This window comes from Rhamphochromis longiceps, linkage group LG23 (genome assembly GCF_057381845.1).
Source record: "Rhamphochromis longiceps isolate RC_006_pf linkage group LG23, R_longiceps_female_GT1.1, whole genome shotgun sequence".
NCBI lineage: Eukaryota > Metazoa > Chordata > Actinopteri > Cichliformes > Cichlidae > Rhamphochromis > Rhamphochromis longiceps.
Window position 1 is genome coordinate 46,843,134 of NC_140578.1, and position 27,478 is coordinate 46,870,611.

At 45.4% G+C, this 27,478-nt stretch overlaps 2 protein-coding genes across 5 annotated transcripts; one reads left to right on the forward strand and one right to left on the reverse strand.

Annotated features, from left to right (window-relative positions):
• Positions 1 to 25: 25 nt before the first annotated feature.
• Positions 26 to 9,164, reverse strand: ddx4 (DEAD (Asp-Glu-Ala-Asp) box polypeptide 4). Of its 4 annotated transcripts, none has more exons than XM_085399645.1 (23): positions 9,056 to 9,164; positions 8,403 to 8,433; positions 8,263 to 8,314; positions 8,099 to 8,146; positions 7,965 to 8,018; positions 6,791 to 6,811; positions 6,653 to 6,712; positions 6,351 to 6,395; positions 6,241 to 6,270; positions 6,114 to 6,158; positions 5,748 to 5,783; positions 5,637 to 5,672; positions 5,509 to 5,550; positions 5,283 to 5,425; positions 3,346 to 3,498; positions 3,116 to 3,270; positions 2,896 to 3,025; positions 2,650 to 2,816; positions 2,401 to 2,546; positions 2,200 to 2,299; positions 1,599 to 1,869; positions 1,397 to 1,504; positions 26 to 1,323 (listed from the first exon to the last, which is right to left on the reverse strand). In XM_085399645.1, the coding sequence occupies exons 2-23, from the start codon at positions 8,421 to 8,423 to the stop codon at positions 1,237 to 1,239; spliced, it is 1,950 nt and encodes a 649-aa protein (XP_085255771.1). In that variant the 5' UTR covers positions 8,424 to 8,433; positions 9,056 to 9,164; the 3' UTR covers positions 26 to 1,236. The 4 variants fall into 4 exon arrangements, with proteins under 4 accessions (XP_085255771.1, XP_085255769.1, XP_085255770.1 ...); XM_085399643.1 differs by having other exon boundaries at positions 6,647 to 6,712; XM_085399644.1 differs by lacking the exon at positions 9,056 to 9,164 and adding an exon at positions 8,630 to 8,735 and having other exon boundaries at positions 6,647 to 6,712.
• Positions 9,165 to 14,905: 5,741 nt separating this feature from the next.
• Positions 14,906 to 26,500, forward strand: LOC146642930 (ubiquitin-protein ligase E3A-like). The gene is made up of 11 exons (XM_085397506.1): positions 14,906 to 15,196; positions 15,800 to 15,844; positions 16,558 to 16,862; positions 16,942 to 18,191; positions 18,342 to 18,486; positions 19,220 to 19,425; positions 19,587 to 19,751; positions 20,716 to 20,871; positions 20,953 to 21,026; positions 23,445 to 23,588; positions 24,168 to 26,500. The coding sequence occupies exons 1-11, from the start codon at positions 15,120 to 15,122 to the stop codon at positions 24,286 to 24,288; spliced, it is 2,688 nt and encodes an 895-aa protein (XP_085253632.1). The 5' UTR covers positions 14,906 to 15,119; the 3' UTR covers positions 24,289 to 26,500.
• Positions 26,501 to 27,478: the final 978 nt, after the last annotated feature.

A 27,478-nucleotide genomic window follows, 5' to 3' on the forward strand; every position in this document is an offset into this window, starting at 1 on the left:
AGATTTATTTATACCGAGACAGTTGCATAGCATTTCCTGTTTTTCAAGCTTACTTATTAGTGTGTGTGTGTGTGTGTGTGTGTGTGTGTGTGACAGGATGTAATGGCATGTGATACAAAAATATATGAACATTTTAATACATTTGAAAGCTTTATAACGGAGGTATCTTTTAATAATAGACATCTGCAGTTTAAACTTAAAAGTTACTTCTATCAGGTTTGGAGCTAAATGTAGAAAAATGTTGCCATTAATTTCAGCATGTTTCAGTTTACAAACAGCGCCCTCTATGGCTGCGTTAAGAAAAATAAAGAGCAGTACTTGATCAATTTTGTTGCAGGTAGTTGTACACCTTGGTGCTCTTGATGTTGACCTAGAGAACACTGGGCCATAGTTTTACATCATCAGTCCGTGGGAGGTGATGGGTGAGGCACTGCTAATGTATTGTCCTCGCCACTTATTAAAACATACCTAGTGTATCCACAACGTGTTGCTATTTCAGCCAAGTGAAAGAAACTGCAGTGAGAGAAACTTATGAACACTGAAGGTGTAACCCTGCAAGCATCAACAGTGCAAGCAGGAAAAAAAAAAATTAATCTTCCGCTTTCAATCAGGTGTAATTGCACGAACTCAGGAATACTGTGGATATTAAAGGCCTTCAGCCCAGCAACCTCCATGGAAACGCCCCTTCTGGGTCCCAGTGCTCAGTGATTGAATACATCGTGAGAGGTGCTGGGTCCTCCTGATCCACATCAACCATCTCTGGGACTGGAAGCAGACCACTGCGCACTGAGACTCGGCACCTGTCTGGAAATGGATTGAATGTGAATGAATGAATTTAATCGATTTCCAGGCAGCAGCTGGGTTTTCCAGGTGTGTTTGAATCATTCCTGAAGGACCTACTGAGCTGGCTGTAATAAATGAAAGTGTTGCTTTAAACATTTATTCAGATAAGAAACAGAACTACAATGAGATTGGCTTTGAGTAAGACACGCTGTTTACACAAAAACTGTTTAACTCCAAAAAAGTAATAATACTAAAAAAAAAAAACTATAAAAAAAAAAAACTAAGAAAACCCCAAAACAAACAGACTTTACAACATATTGATGACAGTACTTTATCTGTACTAACATTTTAACTCTCTGGCCTGTGACAAACTATTCTTCCAACAAAACTAAAAACACCAACAAGCTCAACAATTTAGAAAATTGGGATCATTGCTTTGCGACTGCGCCGCTCTCACTCCCATTCTTCATCGTCAGCAGCCGTCTGTGCTGCCAGCTGGCTCGTTACACTGCTGTCCTGGAAAAGGCCTCCCTGTGGACCCTGAAGAAGGACCACAATGTGAAACACTACAACATCTCAGAGAATTCAGTGCAAAACAACTTGAACCAGTTACCTTCCTCAAGTCTGTGGAGGCAAAATGTTTCCTGGGTGGGTTAAAGCCAGAGGGGCCATGGCCGCTGAACGCAGCCGCCTCTAACCACGAGGGAACCTCCTGCTGGGCCTGCCAATCCCAAACATCTCGCTTAAAGCACTCAGGTCTCACCTTACGCACTTGTGGTGATGCACATTGTGTAGTTGTAGTGCAGCGTTCTCACCTTGGACAGGATTGTGACCAGTGATTGAGCCAACTCACTGTTAGCTTCTGGATCATAGAAGGACACTGCCCTCCCGGTGTTGCCACAGCGGCCGGTTCTACCGATACGATGGACATACTCGTCGATATTGTTTGGTAGGTCAAAGTTCACCACGAGCTGCACATCTGGAATATCGAGTCCACGGGCACCTACAGAGGTTGCCACCAGGACAGGACATTTGCCAGAGCGGAAGTCTCCAAGGGCCTGCTCTCGCTGCCACTGCTCACGGTCACTGGCAGCCAGCACAGCACATAGAATAGAATAGATGTACAGTGAGATCTAGAGCATCTCCAGACATGTGGGGGAAGAAAGGTGAGGTGCACAGTTTCTGCAGCACTATATACATATGAACAGTATTTAGAACAAAGAAAACTATGTATATACATATATACACACAATTTATTTACAGTTTGGGTTATTGCACAAAATTAAGTATAGCACAGTGGTAGTTTACAGAGGCAAGTGTGGGGGTGGAACTGTGTTATCAGTGCATGTGTGAGTACGTCACACAAAGGACAACCATCTCCATGAAAGCCACAGTAAACACACAAACACCACTTACCCGTGAATGCTGGTAGTTGGAAACTTCTCCTGACACAAGATTACGGCAATAAAATCAGCCTGTCTCTTGGTCTCTACAAACACCATGGTGCGCGCCGATCCTGCAGCACAAACCCACAACACACAGTTCGGTTACACTGAGCTATCGTTTGTTTTGACCTTTAGTTCTTCTCAACACTGGAAACCCAGAAGCTTGAAATACCTGTTGATTTCAGGAGGTCTAAAAGCTGATCCCTCTTAGCGAACTTGGTGACCTGCACAAATGTCTGCTCCACATCACTGCAGGCTCCACCCACAATTCCCACGGCCAAGAACAAATAGTCAGTCTTTAGAAAGTCAGCTGCCAGCCTATATCACACACACACACACACACACACACACACACACACTGAGATGAGCTGGCAGGCATTCAGACCTGGTTGTATGTCAGGAGTACAAACTGGCAGCAGACCTCTGGATGTCCTCGGGGAAAGTAGCACTGAACATCAGAGTCTGACGGTTCTCTTTCGATGGCATCCCAGGAGAGCCCACCAGGCGGCGCATGTCAGGCTCAAAGCCCATATCCAACATGCGGTCAGCCTCATCCAGCACCAAGTAACGCACTTTGGTCAAGCCAACCTGGAACACACATTTATTAGCATCTGAAAGCGCTGCACAATTTTGTCATCCAATCGATGGTACCTTTAAACGGCCTTACCTTTCCTCTTCCAATCATGTCCAGCAGTCGTCCTGGTGTTCCACACAACACATTGCAGCCCCTGGAGAGGTCTCTTATTTGGTGTCCAGTGCTGACCCCACCATACACTACAACAGGTCGCACACATGTGCTGCAGAGTGGAGACAAACATCTTGAATTTACCTTCTATCTGCATGTTGGTGGAGTTCACTTATTCTTTGGCTTTGACAAAGAAACACACCCATAGGCAAACTTCCTGGCCTCCAGGTAAATCTGGTTGATGAGCTCCCTAGTTGGCGCCACAATGATGGCTTCAGGCTCCTGCGTCTCACTGAAGCAACTGGCCGCCGCGCCATCTGCCATCAGCTGTTGAAGGATTGGTAGCAGGAAGGCAGCCTGGTGGAGGGAGACCACATTTAACCTCTGTCCACAAGCAGGTCTACACCCAGGTTCAACTCTCCCAAACCGTACCGTTTTACCAGAGCCAGTCTGGGCGCAGGCCATGAGATCCCTGCCAGCAGAAACGATGGGGATGCCGTGCTTCTGCACAGGGGTGGGCTTCACATAACCAGACTTGCTGACGTTTCTCTTTAGGGACTCGCACAGCGCTGCTTCATCAAATGTCTGAGAGAAAGCAGAAGAAATGTACACCAGCATGGAGGGCAAGTCAATATTGCTGTGACACCATGCTTTAAATTACTTCAGGTTTCACGCAGCTGTTTGAACTCAGCCTTAGAGCTGCTTCCAAACAGCTCCAACTATAACAGAGACGGCTCCTTCAACCAGTGCGGGAAGTCACCAGAAATCTGACCAGAATGGTGTCCGTCTGCACGGTTATACTAGAAACTAGGGCTGTTCACTATAACCACATATATCAGATGACGATATAAAACCGTCTGTCGTTTCCTATTATGCTGTCGTTTGTTTCGTGGTGTCGTAAAATAAACTGTTTACAGCAATATTTTTTCATGGTTTTGATGGTCACTGTAGTGGCTGTATTAATTTCTTACAGTTCTCTCTTTCTCTTATATTTAATGTAACCACACTACAGACGAATAGCGCCTGTTTTTATATGTTTTTGTTAGCAACGGTAAAATCATCGCGTGGCTCTGCTGTCCGCTTGTTTGTTTTCCACATAAACCTTTCACAATAAAGCTCAAGATCCTGTTGAGACTTTTCAAAATAAACTGAATCACATCAAAGAGTATGCAGAGTTTACGGATGAGAAGCAAAAAAAAGAGCCGTCAGGTGCTAAAAAATAAAGCTTAGACTCAAAGTTTGAGAGAAAACGGCGGCCGTTACAGCTTATGTCTAAAAATGTATCGTTTCATGCATCGGTTAAAATACTTGAATTCAGGTAAAGGACGCGCAGCTGGAAACACTAAACGCAAGTCGAGCTGCCCGAGATTCACAGAATTTACAGAAAATGTTACATTTTTGTGATTTATATCGTTGTCAGGACGATAAATGTCTTCTATCTGATATGAGATTTTTGTCATATCGCACAGCCCTACTAGAAACTAACGCAAGTGTTGCAAGTCTTGTGTATTAACTTGCTCCTGTGTGCCGTCCTACAAGTTAACAGCCATCTTACAGGCTGCAGAAAGTCTCGCCTTTCTGTCAACTCAACGTTTGCATCGTTAAATGGCTCACAGCTGTCCCTGAAATGCATACAAACATCAACTTCAAATAATAAAACTCAATTCTACAAGACAGTCTCACCACTTGGCAGCCATCTTGGTTTAACATGAAAAATAATACGTTATTTTTCTTGAGTAAATGTAGGCTCTAACATGCCACAGCAGGCAATTACATTCACACAAACATAACGTCTTTGATAAGCTGCTTACTTTCAAAGCGGAGCCAAGGAGAAATAAGTGATGGAATCGCAATCACAACGTGTGCTCCTTTGGCTTTAAAAATAAGATCTTAACAGGTTTTTTCCAGTAGACTGAACTAGTTACACAAAATCTTTCATGAACAGCTGATCTGACCACTTGAAAAGAAATTACACGCCAGCTCCATTTCCTTATGGTATACAGCGATCCCTCGTTTATCGCGGTAGTTACGTCCTAAAAATAACCTGCGATAGGTGAAATCCGAAGTACCCAACTTTATTTCTTTTACAATTATTATAGATGTTTTAATGCTGTAAAACCCCTCACTACACACTTTCCTCAGACAGGCATGAAAATGTTCACTTTGCATACATCAGTGTCACACACTGATGTATGCATGCAGTACAGGTGCATGCATACATCAGTGTCACACACTGATGTATGCATGCACCTGTACTGCATGCATACATCGGTGTGTGACACTGATGTAACCAGTTTTGTACCAAGCCAGCAAAGAACTGCTGATAACAGATTTGTGTACCTACTGGATTGCCCCCTAACATTTCTTACCATTATAGCTGGTGGTGGGTTGGTTCCACTGACATCCACCAAGATCTCATCGTACTTGTCAAAGTTGACACCGGACTCATAATGGGAAAAAATGGACTCCTCATCTTCAGAGGGTGGTGGGGGAACGTAGGTAACCCTGGGTCCTGCAGTGAGAAACAGAAATGCTGCACATAATGGAAGATAAAGCTGGCATGCTGCAGATCTGTGAACAGGAAGTTTAACTTACTATCACTCTCATCTTTCTTCTCTGCAGGTGTATCCTGGTTCCCTGTGTTACACACAGATTCCAGCCACATCAGTAAATCTTTCAAACCTATGTGCACTGAATCATTGAGGTCAATAATGAAAAACAACCTTGAGCAAAGACCTCTTCATCTTTCCCACGGTAGCCTGCAGCACAACACAAATTACACTTCTGACACCTCTGACAGATTTGCACATGATCAGAACTGCTCGTTCACTCACCTCCTCCAAACCCGCCTCTGCCACCCTGCTCACCACCTTTAAAACACAAGTCAATTAACTGCTATTCTTACTCAAAATCCACACTGACTGCAATCAAATTTATCAGGAGGTCTGCAGAGCCACAGCAGTCTACTAATCGACCCTCAGCTTTTCCAACCCAGGTGAAGCCCGACGTGCACCCACTGGAGTGCGAGTGTGTGAACATTTAGTTTACACAGTGCTTAGGCCATAGGAAAAACAATACATGTATGAATGCATGTGAATGTGTGATTAAGGCTTGTAGTAAAAAAGCACTAACAAGTACGAGTCAATGTGGCATTTGCATGCAGTGGAAAAAACCCACCACGAGTGGAATCAGACTCGTACCTTGCCTATAGCTTCCTCCTCTGCCCCCTCTTCTTCCTCTCGACACTGAAAAGCAGAAAATGCTCACACTGTAAACAAGCATTTCTTTCAGTCTACTTTTGTGTCTTAATGGGAATATTAACACTACCATTTGTATGGTCACCATTCTCTTCATTGGCTGTAAAAATAAGAACATCAAGTCAGATGCGTTCCAGCTCAAAGCCAAACAGACGTACACGTCAATATTCCAGTTATTACCGTCAAAATCACCGTGATCCGTTCTGCCGAATCCTCTGCCACGCCCTGATAACACAACTTATATTACATCCATCAACAGCTCTATTCACTACAGCATAAACATGCATACTGGCACAGCATTACCACTGCTTTACTGACTGAACGAGCTTGTTAATCCTCTTTCACACTGCTAGTTGAGGGTTTTTCTTTCAGCATTTGTAATTTGAAGAGTTTTCATAATCTGTGAAACTGTATTACAAATGCCTAACATTCCACTGAGATGACCAACAGTATATATCCCCCCCACACACACACACCCCCACCACGGCCTCCTCTTCGGCTGAAGCTACTCCTTTCTGCTGTATTATTCTGGCTGTCACCATCTGAAAGGAAGAAACGCAACGCTCAGGAAACACAATGAGGAAAACTACAACAGCTCATGTAATACTCTTCATGCTTACCGTTTGCACTGTCCTCAGCACCTTAAAAAAAAAAAATCAAAAAAAAAATCAGATAACTAAAATTAGATACCTTCGACAATCGTCTAAATGCACCTACTACAACGTGATAACCATTTCTCCCACCACCTGCATGCTCCTCCATTGGCACCTCCGCGATAAGTACTGTGTGTGACAGTATCAAGCAAACCTTGTGGTGTGAAAACTAGAGCCAAGTGCCATAACGCAACATTCTTTAAACGAGCAGCGGGGGGCAACTGTTCTAGCTGCAAACATTGTCATTTTGAAATAAGAGCTGGGTCTGACTGAAAGCACACACTGATGGAGTAATGTCTTGAGCACAGTGCATAAATCTGACACAGAATGATCAAAATGAACAAGAACGGACACGTTTTATTCAGTAGTGAGCCAAATTGAGACATTAGGGCCATGAAGTCATCAGGAAAACCTCCAAAAGTTCATCAGGAAAAGTATTTTCTGAGCTCAGGACTGTCTGTGCAACAACAGCTTTAACCCCATGGAGGCTGATAAACAGGTTTAATGCACTATTACACTGCCTCCACTTTTCATCTTTTACACTGTATGGGCCGGTGTCCTGCAGGTCTTAGATGTGTCCATGATCCAGCACAGCTGATTTGAATGGATAAATTACATCCTGAACATGTCCTCCAGAAGCCTGCTAAGGAACTAATCATTTGATTCAGGTGTGTTGACCCAAGGTGAGATCTAAAACCTGCAGGGCACAGGCACTAGAGGCCTGAAATTGGACACCCCTGCTGTATGCAATCCCAAAAAGCATTCTTCCACATCAAATCTACTCTAATTTGTCATCCAGAAATGAGGATTATCCAGGACAATTTCACCACTAAAATGCCAAACAGTGTCAGTTTCAGTGTTTAGATGCAGCCCTTGCATGTCATATCCAGTTTCCCTTGCTCACATGGGTCTTCACCAGTCACCAAAAAAAGAAACTTAATTGCTGCAGGTGAAACTCCAGAGGTTGGTGGATATTTTTTATTTAAAGCTATGATTGCTTGCCAAATGACGGGCATACACACACACACACACGCGCCTACTGGCTTTTCACCTCACAGCTCATACATAATGCTAATTTTCATACGTTTACTTGCTCAAAGGACAATTATACTACTTCTTAAACAGAGTGTTAAATGCGCACCTGAGAAGGATGAGTTTTTAAATCCTCCTCTTCCTCTGCCCCGTCCACCACGACCTGGAAGAACACATTTAAATCACTCCTCAGTGTCACGCAAGACGCTTCCTGTAAGGGCTCCATCGTCTTTCTACACTCACCTCTTTGAAATTCACCACAATCAGAGCTCCAGAAATCTCCTTGTGTACCTAAAAACATGTTTTAAAATACAGAATAAAACCAAAATAAATCTTAACCTGCCTCCAATCTTTATTTTAACCCTTGGAAGAAAGAATTAAAGCAGACAATCTGAAGTGGAACATACCTGCATTTGAGGTGTGGCTGGTGAGTGCACAAGTACCAGAGGTAGCGGTTTCCTGTAAACATGGGCAATTTCAGTCGGACGCTGCCTGACTGGCTCAGCGAAGTGCGTACGCGTGGCCTTCGGATATTACACTAGCTTACCTGTTCTTCCCACTCGTCCATTCTTGCACACCTGAGGAAAAAAGTACCACAAGAAATTTTGTAAATCACGTACGATAACAAAGACACCCCCCCCCCCTTTTTTTTTTTTTGTCGCTTTCATTCCGACATTAAAAGCTAAACTTTTCCTGAGAATCTGGCACGTGACGACTACCACGCGAGAAGTGAAATGCACTTAAAACAATACAATTGTTTTAACAAACACTTACAATGCGCAAGTGTCTTTAATCAAAACGTCGACTGTTGCAAAGCAAATGTGGCTCTAAATGCTCACTCTGAAGTACAGAAAATGACTTCGCGCTTCTTCTAGCTAATCAAGACACATCGAGCACGCGGGAGCAGGGCGGCGGCTAACTTCCGCCCTCAATTTAGACGCAAACACGAAATAACGCTTTAAGTCATGTGTTTGCACAGTTAAAATTAGTCATTTTTAAAGCGCTGTTTCGAGAATACACTCAAAACCAAAAAAAACTACAAGTGGACGTCAAAGGCGATACCTGTTAGCATTGGAAGCGCTAACTAAAAACAGCACGACGGGATTAATAAAACTGATAATAACTACATCTTGTTCTTCGAAAATTGGTTTCACAAGTGACAGTAATGTAGTAAAACTAGCCCAGGTAGAATAACCGTACTTTGAGTGTCTTCACAGATGAGATTCTTCCTCGAGGTGCAGCCTGCTCGTGCGCTCACAGAATGGGGCGCGCGCATGCACAGCGCACAACCCGCAAACTTGCAACTTCCGCCATTTTCCCGCCCAACTGGATTTTTGAAAATACAAGAAATAAATACGAAGAATTATAAACTTTCCCCCTGTAAATAGCTTCTAATAGAACATTTTTAAATATAGTTCTGTTGGCAAAATTGTAGAACTTGAAGGCTGTTGCACAACTACTGGAAAATGTCATTCTGCTTTCTTTCAGTTTTTAATATTCTTTTATAATAATAAAAGAATATTAAAAACTTTTTAAAAAGTTGTTGGTTCGAAAAGTTTAAAAAGCTGTGTAAAAAGTAACCCTTTACTGTGGATGTGATATATAAAAGCTTTATTAAACTACCACTAAATCCTTTACTCTAAATTCAACCTATTGGCTATTATTTTCAGTGCAATAAAATAAATCTGATAGTGTTTACCGATTTTCTATCTCCAAATAATACCATTCACAATAAATTAGAAACCATTCACCTGCTCAATCTCGTTGCGCATAGAGTCTGCACTGCCATCTGCTGGAAAACTATACAATTGCACGTTCACTGCTAAATGTGATTGTAACATTGCACACGCTCATACTTGTATTGATATAACTTTGACGAGGCAAAAATAAAAAATAGAGCAAATAATAATTGCTGTGTATTCCTATTATTGTTCCCAAGCTCCCCAAGACAAATGCTGAGGACAGAACAGTGTAAAATCAGTGCCAGATCAAAAATGCAGATTATTAGGAATGAGATTTCCATATCAGTTGGGACCCAAGTTAACAACACTTATCAAACACTGACTCTCTGATGATTGTATTGGAGAGCAGCTCATTGTTCACTATTTTATGTGTGCTGAAGCAGCCAGCGGCTGAACTGCCAACCCTCCAACTAGCAGATGAGCTGGTCTACCTGAGCTACAGCCTGCTGACAAGACAAGGGGAAGGGGGGAAGGTGTGTTAGGAGGCAGTGAGGGTGACAAAAAAGCAGGAGTGTGGAGGTGAGAGGTGGGACTATGACTGATAAAGGGAGATGGCAGATGGTATGTAGAGAAGGAAGGCAGATATAGTGTGTTTGTGTGTGTACAGGAGACCAGGTGGAAGGGAAGCAAAGCCAGGAGCACTGGAGGTGGATTCAAACTATTCTACCATGGAGAAGGAAAAATAGAGTAGTGGACAGGAAGAGTATGGGAATAGTGTTGTGCAGGTGAAGAGAGGGTCAGACAGGGTTGAGTTTGAAGCTGTAAATCAAAGGAGTGATGTGCAATGTTGTCAGCGTGTATGTCCAATGGGCGGATGTTAGCTAGAAGAGAGCTAGATGAAGTGGAGGAGGGTCTCCCCAGGGTGGAGAGCATTGTGAGGGGGATGTAGGTGAAGGCTGCAGAGGCGATGGGGAGGTGTTTAGGAGGCATGGTGTTAAGGAGAGAAATGCAGAGCGTCAGATGGTGTAGATTTTCTGAAATGAATGGAAATGGCTGTGGTGAACATGAACTTTAAGAAGGGGGAGGCAGATAGGAGGACGTCAGAATTGAAGAAAGCGAACACAGGTGGACTCGTGCTGAAAATGCAACATGAAAGTGGTAGGAGACTGTAAGGTGGTGGCAGGGGAGGATGTAGGTAGGGAGCATCAGATGGTAGTCTGTAGGATGGCTTTGGACATCAAGAAGAGTAATCAAGTGAAGGCAGAGCCAAGGATTAAATGATGGGAGCTGAAGAAGGAGGAACGTCGCACAGAGTTCAAGAGGGAGTTGAGATGCTAGGGAAGAGTTACCAGCTGGGAAACTACAGCTGAATTAGTGAGGAACCTGTCAGGAAGGTGTTTGGTGTATCCTCTGGACTAAGGAAAGAGGACAAGGACACTTGTTGGTGAAATGACAGCGTAAAGGAAAGTATTTAAAGGAAGAGGTTGAAACAGTCAAGGAGAGATGGGAGTACAAAGACTGGCAAAAAGGAAAATGCTTCACTGAGGAGGGAGACTCAATTAGTTAGCTCCAGATGTCACATCAAATACATCAGAACTGCGTGACTATAAACAGATCTATAGACTAATGTACACTTATACTTGTCATCTGTGTGAGCTAGCTGAAGCAGTTTATGTAAGCCATCTTTTATATGCTATGCCTTGTCCTTAACACTTATATATTCTTTATATATGCTAAGATCTTTCAACTTAAACTCCTTGATCCATGTACTTAAGCAATAAGATAAAATGATATAATCTATATTTATAATATAATATATCTTTTTTCCAAATTGTTTGACACAAGCAATAACAAAATGGGTTATCCATCCATTAATCCATTTTGTCCGCTCATCCAGGGCCGAGTTGCAGGAGCAACAGCCTAAGCCCAGACTTCCCTCTCCATAGGCATCACGTCTAGCTTGTTCCCAGGCCAGCCGAGAGATATAATCTCTCCAGTGTGTCGCGGGTCTCCCCCAGCGCCTCGTCCCAGTGGGACATGCCCTTAGAGATAGGATGAGGGGCTCAGAGTAGAGCAGCTACTCCACCACATTGAAAGGAGCCAGCTGGGGTGGTTTGGGTATCTGACAAGGATGCCTCTCCCAGGAAATGCCCAGGAGGGCTTCCTGAAAGAGGCCAGCCACCCTTCCAAGAGAGCTTCTGTCCACTGCTATGATGTCATTCTTTTGGACACCTTGAGCTTGTAAACATAAGTGAGGGCGGGGATGTCCTGACCAGTAAATGGAGAGCTTCGCTTTTAGACTGGTACAGCATCCTCATCACTGCAGCCACAGTACCATCTGTCAATCTTCTGCTCGCCTCTCCCATCACTCATGAAAAAGACCCTGAGTGGGCACTCCACCCCTTTTCCAGCTGAGGACCATGGCCTCAGACTTGGAGGTGCTGACTGTCATTCCCACCACTTCACACTCGGCTGCAAACCACTCCAGTATGAGCTGGAGTCCACCATAGGATGAAGCCAACAAATCCACATCATCTTATCTGACTTGCTGAAGCCACATGTTCCTCCTCGCTCGCTCCGTTCAGCTGAGCAGCTGCTGCTGTCGGTCCCTAAGTCGCGGCTGAAATGCAGAGGAGACCGTGCCTTTTCAATTGCGGCTCCGATGCTCTGGAATAACCTTCCCCTCCAAATTAGACAAGCGTCATCAGTGCAGGTCTTTAAGTCCAGATTGAAAACTTATTTTTATTCCCTGGCTTTTAACTCTGTAGGAAACTGACACCTTCTTATTTATTTTATTGTGTGTAATGATTTTATGGTATTTTTAATTTGGTTGTTGTTTTGATCTGTGTTGTTCAGCACTTTGGTCTGCCTGGTGTGTTCTTAAAGTGCTATACAAATAAACGATGATGATGATGATGATGATCTGTGAAAAGCAAAGATGAGATTCTGGACCACCCAAGTAGAAGCCCTCGTGCATACAAATTCTGAACACAATCGGTGATAAAGGGCAGCCCTGATGGAGTCCAACACCTACCAGGAACGAGGGTTAGGGTTATGTTCAATAAAGCCAAATAAATGCATTGTTCTATAAATAAGAAAGGAAAGGAGGACCATTAAACAGAAAAAACATACAATAATAAAATAAAAGCTCAATCTAAATCAAATACAATAAAAGGTAAAAATTGCAATCACAATAACTAAATACAGAAAGAATCTAGACAATATACCAAGTGGCTGACGTTCAGTTAATAAACACTAAACAGACTCCAAATTTTGAATGACCAGAGCATCAAGACTCTTGTGAAACCTTTATGTGACTGTATGTGCACGACTATATTTTGAATGTTTGTGTTTTTGGTCAAGATTTAGAAAATGACCAGTGATCGTATCCAGAACTGTTAGAAGCGTAAATTTCCACTGCAGCTGACGCTCTTTATTATCCAACCCAGATGAAACAATGATGGTTTGGTGTGGTATATGGGGAACAACGATAGTGGGTCCATTCTTCATCAATGGAAACCTCAAGGCCTCTGGATATTTGAAATGGCTACATGATGATGTGTTTCCCTCTTTGTGCACTGAAGCTGGCACGTTCCCTGAGTTTTTCCAGCAAGATGGTGCACCACCACATTATGGGTGCAGGTCCGAGCATTCCTAGATGAACACTTTCCTGGAAAGTGGATTGGTCGTCGTGGGCCAGTTGAATGGCCCCCAAGGTCTCCCGATCTGACCCCCTTAGACTTTTATCTTTGGGGTCATCTGAAGGCAATTGTCTATGGTGTGAAGATACGAGATGTGCAGCACCTGAAACTACGGATACTGGATGCCTGTGCTGGCATTTCTCCTGCGGTGTTGCTATCAGTGTGTGAAGAGTGGGAGAAGAGGGTTGCATTGACAATCCAACACAATGGGCAGCACATTGAACATGTTTTACAAGTGGTCAGAAACTTGTAAATAACTCATGAAAGAATAAAGTTACGTTGAAACCAAGCACACCATTGTTTTTCTTGTGACATTACCAATAAGTTTGATGTGTCACATGACCCTCTTCCTGTTGGAAAAACAAAAGCGGTATCCAAGATGGCCGACTCCTAAATGGCCACCATGGTCACCACCCATCTTGAGGAGTTTGCCCCCTCACATTTACTAATGTGCCACAAACAGGACTTAATATCACCAACCATTCCCATGTTGTTACGGTGTATCCATATAAATGGCCCACCCTGTACTTTGAAGTCAGGTTGACCTGAAAATCCTTGTCTTTGTTACTTCCAGCACATCCATCCATCCATCTTCATCCGCTTTGTCCGGGGCCGGGTCGCGGGGGCAGCAGCCTAAGCAAAGAGGCCCAGACCTCCCTCTCCCCAGCCACCAGCTTATCCGGGGGAATACCAAGGCGTTCCCAGGCCAGCCGAGAGATATAATCTCTCCAGCGTGTCCTGGGTCTGCCCCGGGGCCTCCTCCCGGTGGGACATGCCTGGAACACCTCACCCAGGAGGCGCCCAGGGGGCATCCTTGTCAGATGCCCGAACCACCTCAGCTGGCTCCTTTCGATGTGGAGCAGCAGCTGCTCTACTCTGAGCCCCTCCCGGATGGCCGAACTTCTCACCCTATCTCTAAGGGAGAGGCCAGCCACCCTTCGGAGGAAGCTCATTTCTGCCGCTTGTATCCGCGATCTCGTTCTTTCGGTCACTACCCACAGCTCGTGGCCATAGGTGGCCTCACTTCCAGCACAGACAACTGTAATTACTTATTAGAATGTCCCCATAGGTGTCTGAAAAGCCTCCAGCTGATTCAAAATACTGCAGAGAGTACACTGATGGGGACTGGGAAGAGTCATGTTTCTCTTATTAGCATTTCTTCTCTGGTTTCTTGTTAAAGCCAAACCAAGATTTCAAAAGCTTTGCCTTACATGCAGAAACCTCAAAACCAACCTTCATAAATACCTTAATTACAAAATGAATTAAATAGAGGGCTTTGCTGTCAGGCTGCAGGCGGTTTTTCAAAAGTAGAATGGGCGGTAAAGCCTTTAGCTGTCAGAGTGCTCTCCTGGAAAATCAGCTCTCCGGTGGGTTTTGTTTTAGGCGTACTGCCTTGACCTTTTAAAATGAAGCTTCAAACTGTCCATTTTCATGAAAGCTGAAGCTGTAACTGTGGATGGAGGCTGAGAGTTGATGAGGGAACTCCTGTTTTTCCTCTCTGCCCTCCCTTTACCTTTCTACAAGTGCTTCTAGGTGTTTACTCTTTTTACTTATTATTACTTTATAAAAACAACAACACTTGTATATAATATAATAATGATGCAGTCCAGTTCCTTGTGATCCATTCCAGTAGCTCTTGGAGCTAGAACGCAGTGCATTGTGGGACGTAGTATGATGGTGAAGTCAAGATGGCTGCGAAGCTCAGGCAGAGGAGAGAGCCTGTAGTAGGAAGGCCGTGAATGAAGTTTTCTATAGAAAATCCTTCGTCGGTGTCCGATCGGACTTAAAGCAGTGTGCTGTTTACGTTGGAGAGAAGCCGCGCAGGACCTACAACACCCACAAACAGCAACAGGATAACAAACTGCTGGCATAAAGTCTCGTATGAATTCCGACGAGAAGGAGGACTGTGAGTGTGCGCCACCACAGGCCGAGACGAGCTCCGCCGGAGGAGCCGATAGGTGGGGATGCTCAGAGGAAAGGCTCGGGATGCTAGGACGATCAATCAGAGCGGGGGCTAGTTAGCTGTTGTTGGAGGCTGTGTGGACGTCAGTGCTCCTTTGTTTCAGGCAACATATTGGGGCAAAGTTTATAGCAAGCACTGGTTAAATGAAAACGAAAGAAATCTGCCCGCGGGTCACTTTGAAGACATTACTTTTGTATGAGTAACAAAGTAGGCTAACTAGCATTTGCTGTGTTAGCTTGCTAAAGTGAGCGACAGATTGTCCCAGTGGCAACATTTTTGGGCTTTACCAGCCCGTCCAGACTGGACTACAGGGTTTAGGTTAATGCTACATTTTACAAAAGAGATAAAATGAATTATCTACATAGATGATTACATTTGCTGCGACCCCGGTCACTAAGTGGAAGCCAGTGCTTAGCTTTAAAAAGAGCGAATGTGGGTTTGCTGGTTAGACTGTTGTCCTCTTCTACACAGCTCGACCAATTTCCTGAGCAGGACTCTGACTTTGTTACCCCACAGCAGAGCCAGCAGTACTCTGAAATGTCAGTGTAGTCATCATGACCTGTGCCGTGGTTCTTATCCTTGTTTGTTGTTCATTTAGAGAACACGAGGAGCCTGAAATAGAAAACCCAGAAGCAAGCCGAATGTAAGTCAAACTCATTACCTTCCATGTGTGCAGTTCAGGAGCTTGGTGTTAGGGTCTGTCCTCGCTTCTTTCTTTCTTGTCTTCATCTTGTGCCTTGACTAAATGTTGTCAGCTGTATTGTTAGTGTGATACACACCCAGTTCATCTCAGCAGCTGTCACACTGTTTGCTCATGATGTGAACATTTGAAGGACCGTTGGCTTAAATAAAACATAATTAAAGTACTTCAGGTTAAAGTGCTTTAATTATGCATGGAATTTATGGAGCTTTGAGTTTACATTATCAGTTGTATCTGTACCTGTGAATGAATAATACTGCTGTTCTATTAGTATTGCTTCAGTGTTTACCAATACGACTGCAGCTGGAATGCTGCTGTCTTCTGGACAGTGGTGTAATTAGCAGAATCAGAAGGTTTTTGTCAAGTTTGAATTTATTCTAAACACTGATAATAAATCTGTCGTGACACTTGACCTGAAAGTGGCTGGAAATGCAACACGTCCAAAGCTCCATAAGCCCGAGCTCAGCATCCAGCCTGAGACCAAGCTCAGCTCTTGTGTTGTCTGTTGACAGAAACTCTTAGTGATTCTCAAGTGGGAAAAGCATTGCAGTCAATCTCGCGTCTCCCATTATTTCACATTGCACTCAGTGCTTTATGAGGATCACAGTGGATTCGCGCAGTGCTTTTACCGCCTTGTGTTTTACCTCTGATCACAGGAAGCGAGCAGCTGCCAAGCATCTAATAGAGCGCTATTACCACCAGTTAACGGAGGGCTGTGGGAATGAGTCTTGCTCCAACTCGTGGTGTGCCTCATCAGTTGGCTTCAGCCGCATGGATAACAACGAGGCAGCGGTCAAAGCCCTGGAGCTCTACAAAGTCAATGCCAAGCTATGCGACCCACACCCTTCAAAGAAAGGCACCGCTTCCACCTACCAGGAGAGCAGCGCTCACAGCAACTCTGCGTGCAGCAACAAGAAGATGAACCATAAGGACAGCCACTCTGTGCGAGACAATTTTAAAGGTGAGCAGATTGCGCTGTTTCACTCGTGCAGTTTGTGTTTTTGTTTTTCTCTGGTAACAACATTTGTGTCTGTGTGTAGATGTAAATTACCTGACAGAGGAGAAGGTGTATGAGATCCTGGACACCTGTGGTGAAAAGGAGGATTACTCCCCTCTCATCCGAGTGATAGGCCGAGTTTTCTCCAGTGCTGAGGGACTGGTGCAGAGCTTTCGGAGGTCCAAACCGCACACCAAGGAGGAGCTCAAGTCTCTCCAAGGTAAGGACGAGGACAAGGATGAAGATGAAAAGGAGGCAGCTGCGAGTTCAACTACAGCTATGGAGGAGGATTCCCCCACCTCCTCATCATCGAGGCTCGGCGAGTGCTCGTCGGGAGAAAACGACGTCCAAAAGCTGGCTCCCGATGAGGTTTCGGTCGATATCGAAGCTGTGCGAAGGGTCTACGAGCGCCTCCTGTCCAATGATAAAATCGAAGCCGCCTTCTTGAATGCGCTGGTCTACCTCTCGCCTAATGTGGAGTGTGACCTGACGTACCATAACGTGTATTCACGAGACCCAAACTACCTGAACCTTTTTGTAATAGTGATGGAAAACAGCAACCTCCACAGCCCCGAGTACCTTGAGATCGCTCTCCCACAGTTCTGTAAGGCCATGAGCAAACTCCCGCTGGCAGCTCAGGCCAAGCTGGCGCGTTTGTGGTCGCATTACAGCGCTGAGCAGATCCGGCGCATGGTGGAGACCTTCCAGCAGCTCATTACCTACAAGGTGATCAGTAACGAGTTCAACAGCCGCAACCTGGTCAACGACGACGACGCTGTGGTGGCGGCCACTAAGTGCTTGAAGATCGTCTATTATGCAAATGTGCTGGGTGGCGACCTTGACATGGAGCACAACGAGGAAGAAGACGAGGAGCCCATTCCAGAGTCCAGTGACCTCACCCTGCAGGAGCTCCTGGGTGAAGAGCGCAGGAACAAAAAGGGCCCTCGAGTAGACCCGCTGGAGACAGAGTTGGGAATCCGTACAAGCGATTGCCGGCGGCCGCTCATTCCCTTTGAGGAGTTTGTCAACGAGCCTCTGAACGAGGTGTTAGAGATGGACAAGGACTATACTTTCTTTAAAGTTGAAACTGAAAACAAATTCTCCTTCATGACCTGTCCGTTCATCCTGAACGCCGTCACCAAGAACCTGGGTCTGTACTACGACAACCGCATCCGCATGTACAGCGAGCGGCGGATCACGGTGCTCTACAGCTTGGTGCAGGGTCAGCAGCTCAACCCTTACCTGAGGCTCAAAGTGCGCAGAGACCACATCATTGACGATGCTCTGGTCAGGGTATGTGCATTCAAACCGACTTCAGTGTCCCTTTGATTAGTTGGGTTTTGGATGGGTTCAATTCAATTTTATTTATATAGCACCAAATCACAACTACAGTCGCCTCAAGGCGCTAATGTTTGTGAACGTTTCTTCTGTGTGTGTCTGCAGCTGGAAATGATAGCAATGGAAAATCCTGCAGACTTGAAGAAGCAGCTGTATGTGGAGTTTGAAGGAGAGCAAGGTGTCGATGAAGGAGGTGTTTCCAAAGAATTCTTTCAGCTGGTGGTGGAGGAGATCTTCAACCCAGATATTGGTAAGAAAGCATCGCGAGCAGTTTAGTTTCAGGTGGCTTTAAACAAGCGTCGCACATACACGTTGAACTGCTGATGCTGGCTTAATAATTCACCTTGAACTTGGACCTGAGTGTGAAGCTGCGGCAGTACGTGTCTGCTGTTTGGACTTTACCACAGTTCAGTCCAGCTGCTGTCACGGTCCAGCTCTGTGGGCGATACGCAGCAGCGTGGCACTAACACAGCATGCAGGGCTGGATTTGAGAGCGTTCACTGTCGGCCCATCAGAATCCATTCAGATCCTTGGTCGGAGTGATCTGGTCTTTCTTAGAATTGTTTCCGGTCAGCCCCCCTTTCAGGATTTCATAGATATCGCTGCTGCACTGCTAACTGAATCCGGATCTCTGACTGGCTTTTCAAAGCCTAGTTTTAGGAAACTGGAAAGTAAAGTTTGTGGGGGTTTTGCGTCCTGCTTTCTTCCACCTAAAGTGTGTCAGCTGTCATGTTATCGAACTGTCTCTGGTCAAAGTTGTCTGAAAGACGTCCTTCCAGACCTGAGAGGGTTCTCATGTTCCCAGTGAGGTCTAATGGAAACGAGCTGAGTAGTTTTTAGCTAACTTGACAACAGACAAACACAGTGATAGAGAGCAGGGAAAACCGATGTGTTGCTTTTTCCGTGTGCACATGGAGCGTCTCTCGCGTGGCTGCTTCGTATCCCAGGATTCACGGGCGTGTGCTCTGTTTTTCTTGCTGCAGGCATGTTCACGTATGATGAGCACACCAAACTGTTCTGGTTCAACCCGTCGTCGTTTGAAAATGAGGGCCAGTACACACTGATTGGCATCGTTCTCGGTTTGGCCATCTATAACAACTGTATCCTGGATGTCCACTTTCCCATGGTGGTCTACAGGAAGTTAATGGGCAAGAAAGGAACTTTCAGGGACTTGGCTGATGCCAACCCGGTAAGCATCACCTAAGCAGCTGTTTGTGCTGTGTTTTTGTTGTTTTTTCTGTCTAATTGATTTAGTTTGGGAGGAAAAGCAGCCATGTCTGTCATATGATGTATGCTAATGCTGATGTTATGCTAATTATAACGTGTTGATTGTCCTGAACCGCTGGACAGGTTTTATACCAGAGTCTGAAGGAGCTCCTGGAGTATGAGGGCAGCGTGGAGGAGGACATGATGATCACGTTCCAGATTTCTCATACGGACCTGTTTGGGAATGCACTTATGTACGATTTAAGGGAAAATGGGGACAAGATTCCCGTCACCAATGAAAACAGAAAGGTGAGCTGAAGAGAACCGTGGAGCCGTTTGTCCTCCTACGATACACACAGGCAAAGTGTGCTTTTCCACTTCATTCAGCTTATCTGACCCAAACCTTTCTGCTGATTGTGATTTATTAAGAGGGCGGAGCTTTAGGGTTGCATGATCCTGTGGTAGCACCTGGGCAGGTCATTGTGTGCAGGTCCTGAAACTGTTACCATGGGAAGTTATTGAGCTGGTTAGTGCACAGTCCCAGTTAGGAGCAGTCTCCCAGACATGGCTGCACCATGTTTACGTCTGGACTCCTCCTGGGATCAATGAAGTTTCTGTCTATGTCAGCCTGTAAAAAGATGGCAGTGACATTTTTTCAGCCTTCTAAACCTGAAGTTTGGCCACATTTTCAATATTAGAAGAGAACCTGAGGAAAGCTGCTTCGCTGCCACCACTCGAAGGTAAGCTGACTTTCAGCTCACTGTCACAAACCGTCATAGCTTCTCAAAATCTGATTGGAAGAGATTTGATGGCACTGATGCTGTTTAATGTTTACTATTTACAGCTGTCATCGGTGCTTTCTGGTAAAGCTTGATGCCTCTTTTCACTGGTTCCCACTCAGCTAGACTCCATCTGGATGTCTTCCATTCAAATTGAGTAGCTCCTCAGCGTGCATGGGCTAGTTACAGCAACACGGCTAAAAGTCCCATTGTATGCGGCACAAACGCAACACAACAATGGAGGTTGCCGAGGCGATGGGGACTCGGGGTGCACGGTGTTGCCATGTCCTTATAAAATATTGACTGTGCACTATCCAGCTCTCATTGATTACAACACTGTACTTCTTGTTGTTTCCAGCTGCTGGTGGTTTGTTATTGATAAAAATGGAAATGTTAAAAGTAACACAAATATAAGGGATGACATGGTGTTCAAGGCCGGCCGCCCCTCAGGGCTCGCGCTTGTTAAATGTTCTCATTGATGTGTGTTCATATAGGAGTTTGTTGCACAGTATTCAGAGTACATTCTGAACAAAAGCGTGGAGAAGCAGTTCAAGGCGTTCAGGAGAGGCTTCCACATGGTCACCAACGAGTCTCCGCTCAAGTACCTGTTCAGACCAGAGGAGATCGAGCTCCTGATTTGTGGAAGCAGGGTGAGAGTTTTTTTTAATGGATGTTTGTATATGCTAGTGATGTCATTCAGTCATTCATTCATGTTTTGTCTCCCACTGTAGAACCTGGACTTCCTAGCACTTGAAGAAACAACAGAATACGACGGAGGTTATAACAGAGATTCTCGGATAATCAAGTAAGAATCTGACCTGAAAACCAAGCTCAGCGCGCTGTGTCTAATTTTTATAACCCAGCTCAAAGTCCACACTAATCAAAGGCATTTTTATATCATCATAACGTCACGGCCCACAATCAAAAGCAGTGGAGACCAGTTCTCACCATGTGGCCCCCCAGCAGACGGTTACTCAGTGCTTCACAGTAGGGCTGGGTATCCTCACTGATTCCATTTGAATCGGGGAACTTTTGCCGCAGTCAGAAATATTATAATTCTTATCATTTATCAGTATGTATCCATATTTTTATATCTATAAAAAGAAAACTGACACTTGTGAGACTTTATCAAAGGTGTGAGCATCACAGCAGAGGCCTTTGTGTCAAAGTAGCTGAAGATAAAACACAGAAAAACATGAAGGTGATTTTCCTGGTCTGGATTTTATACAAATATTCTGCAGTAGATCAAAAACGAAAGAAAACCATTAATCAACATATGAACATGACCTGATGCTGCTGAAGTGAAGCAGAGCAAAGTCGCAGAGGTTTGATTAGAAACACAGCGTTTTTCAATTTTGCATAATTTTAAAAAGTTTTAATTTGTTCAGTATTGAACAGCAGAAATGAGGCTTTCTTTTCAGAAGTAAGTAAAAGGAAAAACAGCGTCCGACAGGCTGCAAACAACGGTAGACTGGTGCGTAACAGCGCTTTGTGTTTACGTCTCCGTGCAGAGTCCGTGTTCCTGCTCTCATTCACTGTTTCAGCTGTTTGGTGGTTGTAGAAATTTTGTGAGGTTTAACCTGAGATTCTGGCGTTTCAGCCAAAATAAATTTATATTTAAATATCGATTCAGGATTTTGATGAATCGATATCACGTTATCCAAGCCAGAATCTATTTTCATCGATAATCAAAACCCAGCCCCACTTCACAGGACTGCAGTGTGGGGAAAAGCTCCCCACACTGCGTGTGTGGATTTAAACCTTCAAAACCAGCTCTGCTTGGAATGGTTCTTCCAGTAGTGACGTGTGAGGCCGCTTGTTTCCTCGCCGATCCGATAAATGGGATTGTGTAGTTTTAAGGCTGCTGTGAATTCCTCTCAAACATCAACACAAACAGCTGAGCCTAAATGTAAGTCACTGTCCTAAATTCAGCAGCAGTGCTGCAGGTTGCCACCAGCGCCACACCTGCAGCACCGAAGGACGCCAGGGGCAGCGTTTGTCTCGCCCTAGCAACACCCGTCCCGCTGCTCCTTCAGTTCGCCTCATCATAAACTCATCATCTTATTCTGTGTTATAATTGACTTTTGTGTTTGACAAGGTTTGTGGCCTCGCCACACATGACTCTGCTTACGAACATCCACTGAGCGAGCGAGCACACGTGAGGCGTGATGCATTTTTACAGCCATAATTTGCATGTCACTGTGACAGGCGGAAGAAGAAGTAGTTCCTACCAGTCATTTATATGATCCTAACGATAAAGTCCACTGTGTTCCTGTTAATGATGGACTACAGATGTCGATACTTTAATCTGAGAACCAATTGTAGAACATAAGAATCAATATTTCAGTAACACGTTAGCTTCAGTAAAGTGTTAGCTGGGTTCACTGAGGCTGTGTATCTGTGGCTGACTGTGGAGGCGCTCCCAGGAGAGCCCCAACAAACACCTGGAGCAGGTGAGACGGCAGAAGCGTGAGCTGATGTGATCACAACATGTTTCCTGCTTTGCTCAAAGTTCGTCTCCATCACGCTGCTCGTCTCTGTTCCTGCACAGAGTGCAGCTACACAGCCTCTCAGCTTTTAACAGACCATAACTAGCAATTCCCAGCATGCAAGTGGGAACGTGTTAATTGACAGTTATTATTGTGAAGTTGATGAAGGAGGAGGAAACAGTATGCCATGTTGGCCCATTATCAGCTCCAGTCAGTGCTACACAGCTCGGCCCAGTCTGCAGGTGCATTTCCTCTGCATGCACTCCTGCACCCGAGACTGCGAACAGACCAGAATAGGCCTTTATTGTCACTGTACATGTGCAACGATGATGTGAGTGCTCCACACCAACTGTGCAGTTATAAAAAGTATGAATAGTAGATGCAGGAAGAAATGACAAACATGAGAAATATATCCAAACGAGGAGGAGTGCAGCGGGCGCGGTGCGGGCGCGGTCCGTGTGTGACGTTCCTGACACTCACTGGGCCTCAGCGCCTGACATCAGCACTGCCTCCTCCTCACTGTGCAGCTGCAGCCTCGTCACCAGGCACAGACTCCACCTGAGAAACCATGAGAGTTTACTTTGGAAGACCAAAAATATGCAAAGACTGAAACCTCGCTCACCGTTAACTTGTATGTTTAAACGGAGCACATACGTCTGTGCATCCACTGGCTATGTTTTGAAACTGAATTCATATATATTTGATGAAGGCGTTTCCTCGTGTTTGTGTCGTAGGGAGTTTTGGGAGACGTTGCACTCATTTGGCGAGGAGCAGAAATGCCTCTTCCTACAGTTCACCACCGGCACCGACAGAGCGCCTGTGGGTGGGCTGGGCAAGCTGAAGATGATTATCGCCAAGAACGGCCCCGACACAGACAGGTGAGCCACAGCCGTTCCGTTTCCTGTCCCTCTTCTGTTGTGGTGCACGGGCTGCGTGCGCTCTGCTTCCTGCTAGTGACTGAAGCTCGAAAGTCTTTATGCACAGCTGACTGTGTCCTTGTTTCAGCAGCACGCTCTTAGCAAACATTAAGGAGTCCAGTACACAGTGTTTAAAATGTACGTGCTTATCAGTAAGTAGACATGAGAGAACGTGGCTTATTACGAGTGGTAGCGTTGTCTTTAAATTCAGCTTATTTATCCAACAATATCCTTTTTCTTCATCACATGTTGTAAAAACGATGAGGAAACTGATCAGTCATCACACCAGTGCAGGTATCTCGAGAAACTGGCATGACTGTTATGAAGTGTGAACACTGGAAGGATGAACCAGTTAAAGCCAGTCTGTTTTTGTTGGACATAAAGGAGACAGATTGTGACAGCAGCAGGCATCACAGCCCTTTGTGGAGCTGTCGGCCTGTATACTTCATGTATTTTGTCTCTGCATACACTCGGTGTTGCTGTGTGACGATTTGCTTTGTTCCTGACGTGTTGTCTGTGTGATGTGTGGTTTCTCGACAGGTTACCGACTTCTCACACTTGCTTTAACGTGCTGCTGCTGCCCGAGTACAACAGCAAGGAGAAGCTGAGGGAGAGACTGCTGAAAGCCATCACCTATGCCAAAGGGTTTGGCATGCTCTGAACCCCTGCTCCCAACAGACTCCTTCTCAGAAAGCCCATAAACCCTGCCCTGCCCTTCCTGTATCAGACACAATCTCAAAGGTGACCAGACAGGCCAGAGTATGTTCGAGGAAAAGCAAGTGAATAATGAAAGTGGATACGTGGTTCTAATAAATCTCTCTAATAGATCCGCTGCTGTGCCTGCATCATCACACATCAGTCAGTGTAAACGTAGAGACCTCCTCGAGTACCCGCTCCCACATCCACACATGTGAATGTGCTTTCTGTGTACAGAAAGGATCATTTTCCTCGTTATTTATTTGAAGGTTCACGTTTTTCATGCCTGCCTGTTGTGATAAATGTAAAAGAAATAATGCAAATACGGGACGATGCGTTTCCAACTCGATAAACTCGGCGACAAAGTACCCCTGAACTCTTGCCCACAGCTCCCACAGAGATTTAGTTTAGTGTTCGCTACTGCATCGTATTCCCCACTGACCATTCCACTCTAGCGTAGTCATTGCTTGTTGTTTCCACCCAGTCTGTTTTGAGGTGAGCGCGTGGAAAGAGATTGGGTCCAGGACGGCACATCACATAGCTTGTTCTCCTTCTCAGTTTCGGGCCTTCTTCCTTTGGGGGACATGCAGAGATGTGTAAGTGCACTTAGACATTTTCAGAATGTTTGTTCTTTGGTCACAGGTTGCCATTATTGTTCGTTTTATTTCCTTGTCTGCCTGTGTTGAGGATTCTAAATAAAATCAGTGTTTATATATCAGTGCATACCGTACCCACGCTGTGGAGGATGTACACATGTAGACTGAGTCTCAGATGCTCTCCTTGTGCCAACCTGTACAGCGGACAGGTAGAAGCCCAGCACGTACTCTGTGTCGTCTGCTTTGGGTTCAGTCTCGTAGAAACCGCTCACGCTGCATAGCCCCCCCCCCCGTCTGCAGACCTGATAAAGCTTTGTCTGTTGCTGTGGTTACACCTGGAACCTAACGAGACCATCCTAGTTCATGGTGACGTGAGTAGTTTCCTTTGCCGTTGGAGTGTAAAGCTGGACTTTGATCTGGTCATCTCCCGCTGATGAAACATCTCCCTAATATGTCTTCTCGTTTGCATCCAGGAGCCGTGAGGCGAGCTCTCCTCAGTTTGTGTCTCTGAGGGTGAAAGAGGCCGTGCTCGCCGTGCGCCTGCTGCCGCTTTGTTTTGTAAGCTTGGCCTGACTTGCTGTGGACCTTCATACCTCTCTGTTTACAGCACAGATAACACAGGTGTGTCTGCTGTGACTGTGTGGACACGTCGCTGTGACCTGATCAGTGAAACAGGTGTAACCACTGTTGAAAAAGTGCTTTGTCTCTAATAAGGACTGTGAAATCATTTCCCCTCACAACAGGCAACGCGTCCCGTTTTGAATGCTTTTCCTCCTCATCGGTCAATAGGCTGCGTAATGTTCTCGGACACAGAATCGTCTCGCTGCTTCAAAGTTCGGTTGTCTTTTTAAACATCCCGCTGCTGTTGTGTAGTCTGCAATATCCATCCTCTGACACAGTCGGCAGACGTCCTCGGGTCAGGCAGCACGGCCGTCACACAGAGGCAGGCTTACAGCAACGCTTTGCCCAAATCGCTGACATCACTCACTTGGAAGTGAAAACGCCACTTTGGCAACAGCTCATGTAACCATGGTAATAAGGGTACCATGTAAAATAGCTGCTCCATCAGCAGACAGTTGTTTTAAATGCTTGATGGTCATCGAGTTGCATTTGTAAAATGGAACACGAGCCTGTGGCTGTTGGAAGACACTGAGATACGCTCCCCCGCATCTATATCCATGTCTGTAGGAACATGGAGAGAGGGCGAAGGAGTTGCTAAACCTGCAAACTACCTGGATGTCTTACTTACAAATGAGTGGTTGTGATCATTTGGACAAACTGGACATAAACATGCACGTGAAGCTTGCTGTCATTGAAAGCTTTCCTTTGTGTGACCTCACAGCTCCTACACGCAGCAGGCTCAGGTGTCCACGTGCGTACTTCCTTATGAGGTACTGGGTGGTATCGTTCTGTGTACAGAGACCGTTTGTGGCGTGTAACGTGACCTCACTCCTCCAGTCGCTGTGGTTAAAGGTCTGAGAACAGATGATGGCATGGAAGAGGTCACAGAACATGGACCCGAGTGTGTGGACTGCATCACGGCTATTGCCAGAAACCATCTTTGAACAGAGAGCTCTTAACGTCATATAACCCTGCCTTGTGTCATGTGACTGTACCTGCAGTCTGGTAAAGCCGTTCAGGGCAAACGTGTACGTTTGTGGCGGTTGGCTGGAGGTGGGGGGTCAGTGGTTTGTCCCTGAGACGCTGAAGTCGTTGCTGCATGGCTGACGTACCTTATAGAGGAGCGCGTGGAGCGCCACGATGCCCACAACATACCACTGAGAGCACAGTGCTCAGCACTGCCATCCACCAACCTGAGCCAGTCTTTATCTCCTCTTCTTTTTCTCCTCCCTCATCAGCTACTCCTAACACTAGTTTAGCCTTCGTCTGAGTCACAGTACTAGTAGTGCCTAAAAATGTGGACAGCACTGGACTGTGCTGGGAAGTCACTACAGTGCACAGTGTGCGTGCATTGTTCTACGTACTGCAGTAGTGCTCACTCATGTGGAAGGCTAAGCAGTACAGCCAGGTGTAGTTTCAGCTGTGTAACCTTACCCGTACCTCCATGTTTGAATGCTGAAGATGCTGCTTGCTGCACACGTGAGCCGACTCAAGGTTAAGGGGTGGACCTGTCTGGGAACGGGAGGCAGATTTCCTCAATTGGTTCAATCAACAGTTAAATTCTCCCACATAGAAACAGGTGAAAGGCTCAAAGTATTCATTGTTGTGAAACATGCTAAATAAAGACGACTGCTTTTTTCCAACAAGCCTGATTTGACTCCACAGGTTTCTTGGTGTCCCGATTTCAGAGCAGGCCCAAACATCACGCCACAGATGCAATAAGGCAAAGTGTGTGGGATAAAATCTTTTTTACTTTCGATGAGCAGGACGTGGATCCTGTTAGGTAATGTTTCCTGTGGCACTCGATGCGACATGCCTCGTTCGCCTGCTCACGTGGATCGGAGACTCGGGGTAAGGATCTTGTCCAAGGATATTTGTACCTCCTGAGCTGCTCTCTGGGTGACGTTGAAGGGTGGACATTCTTAAATTTGGGTGGGT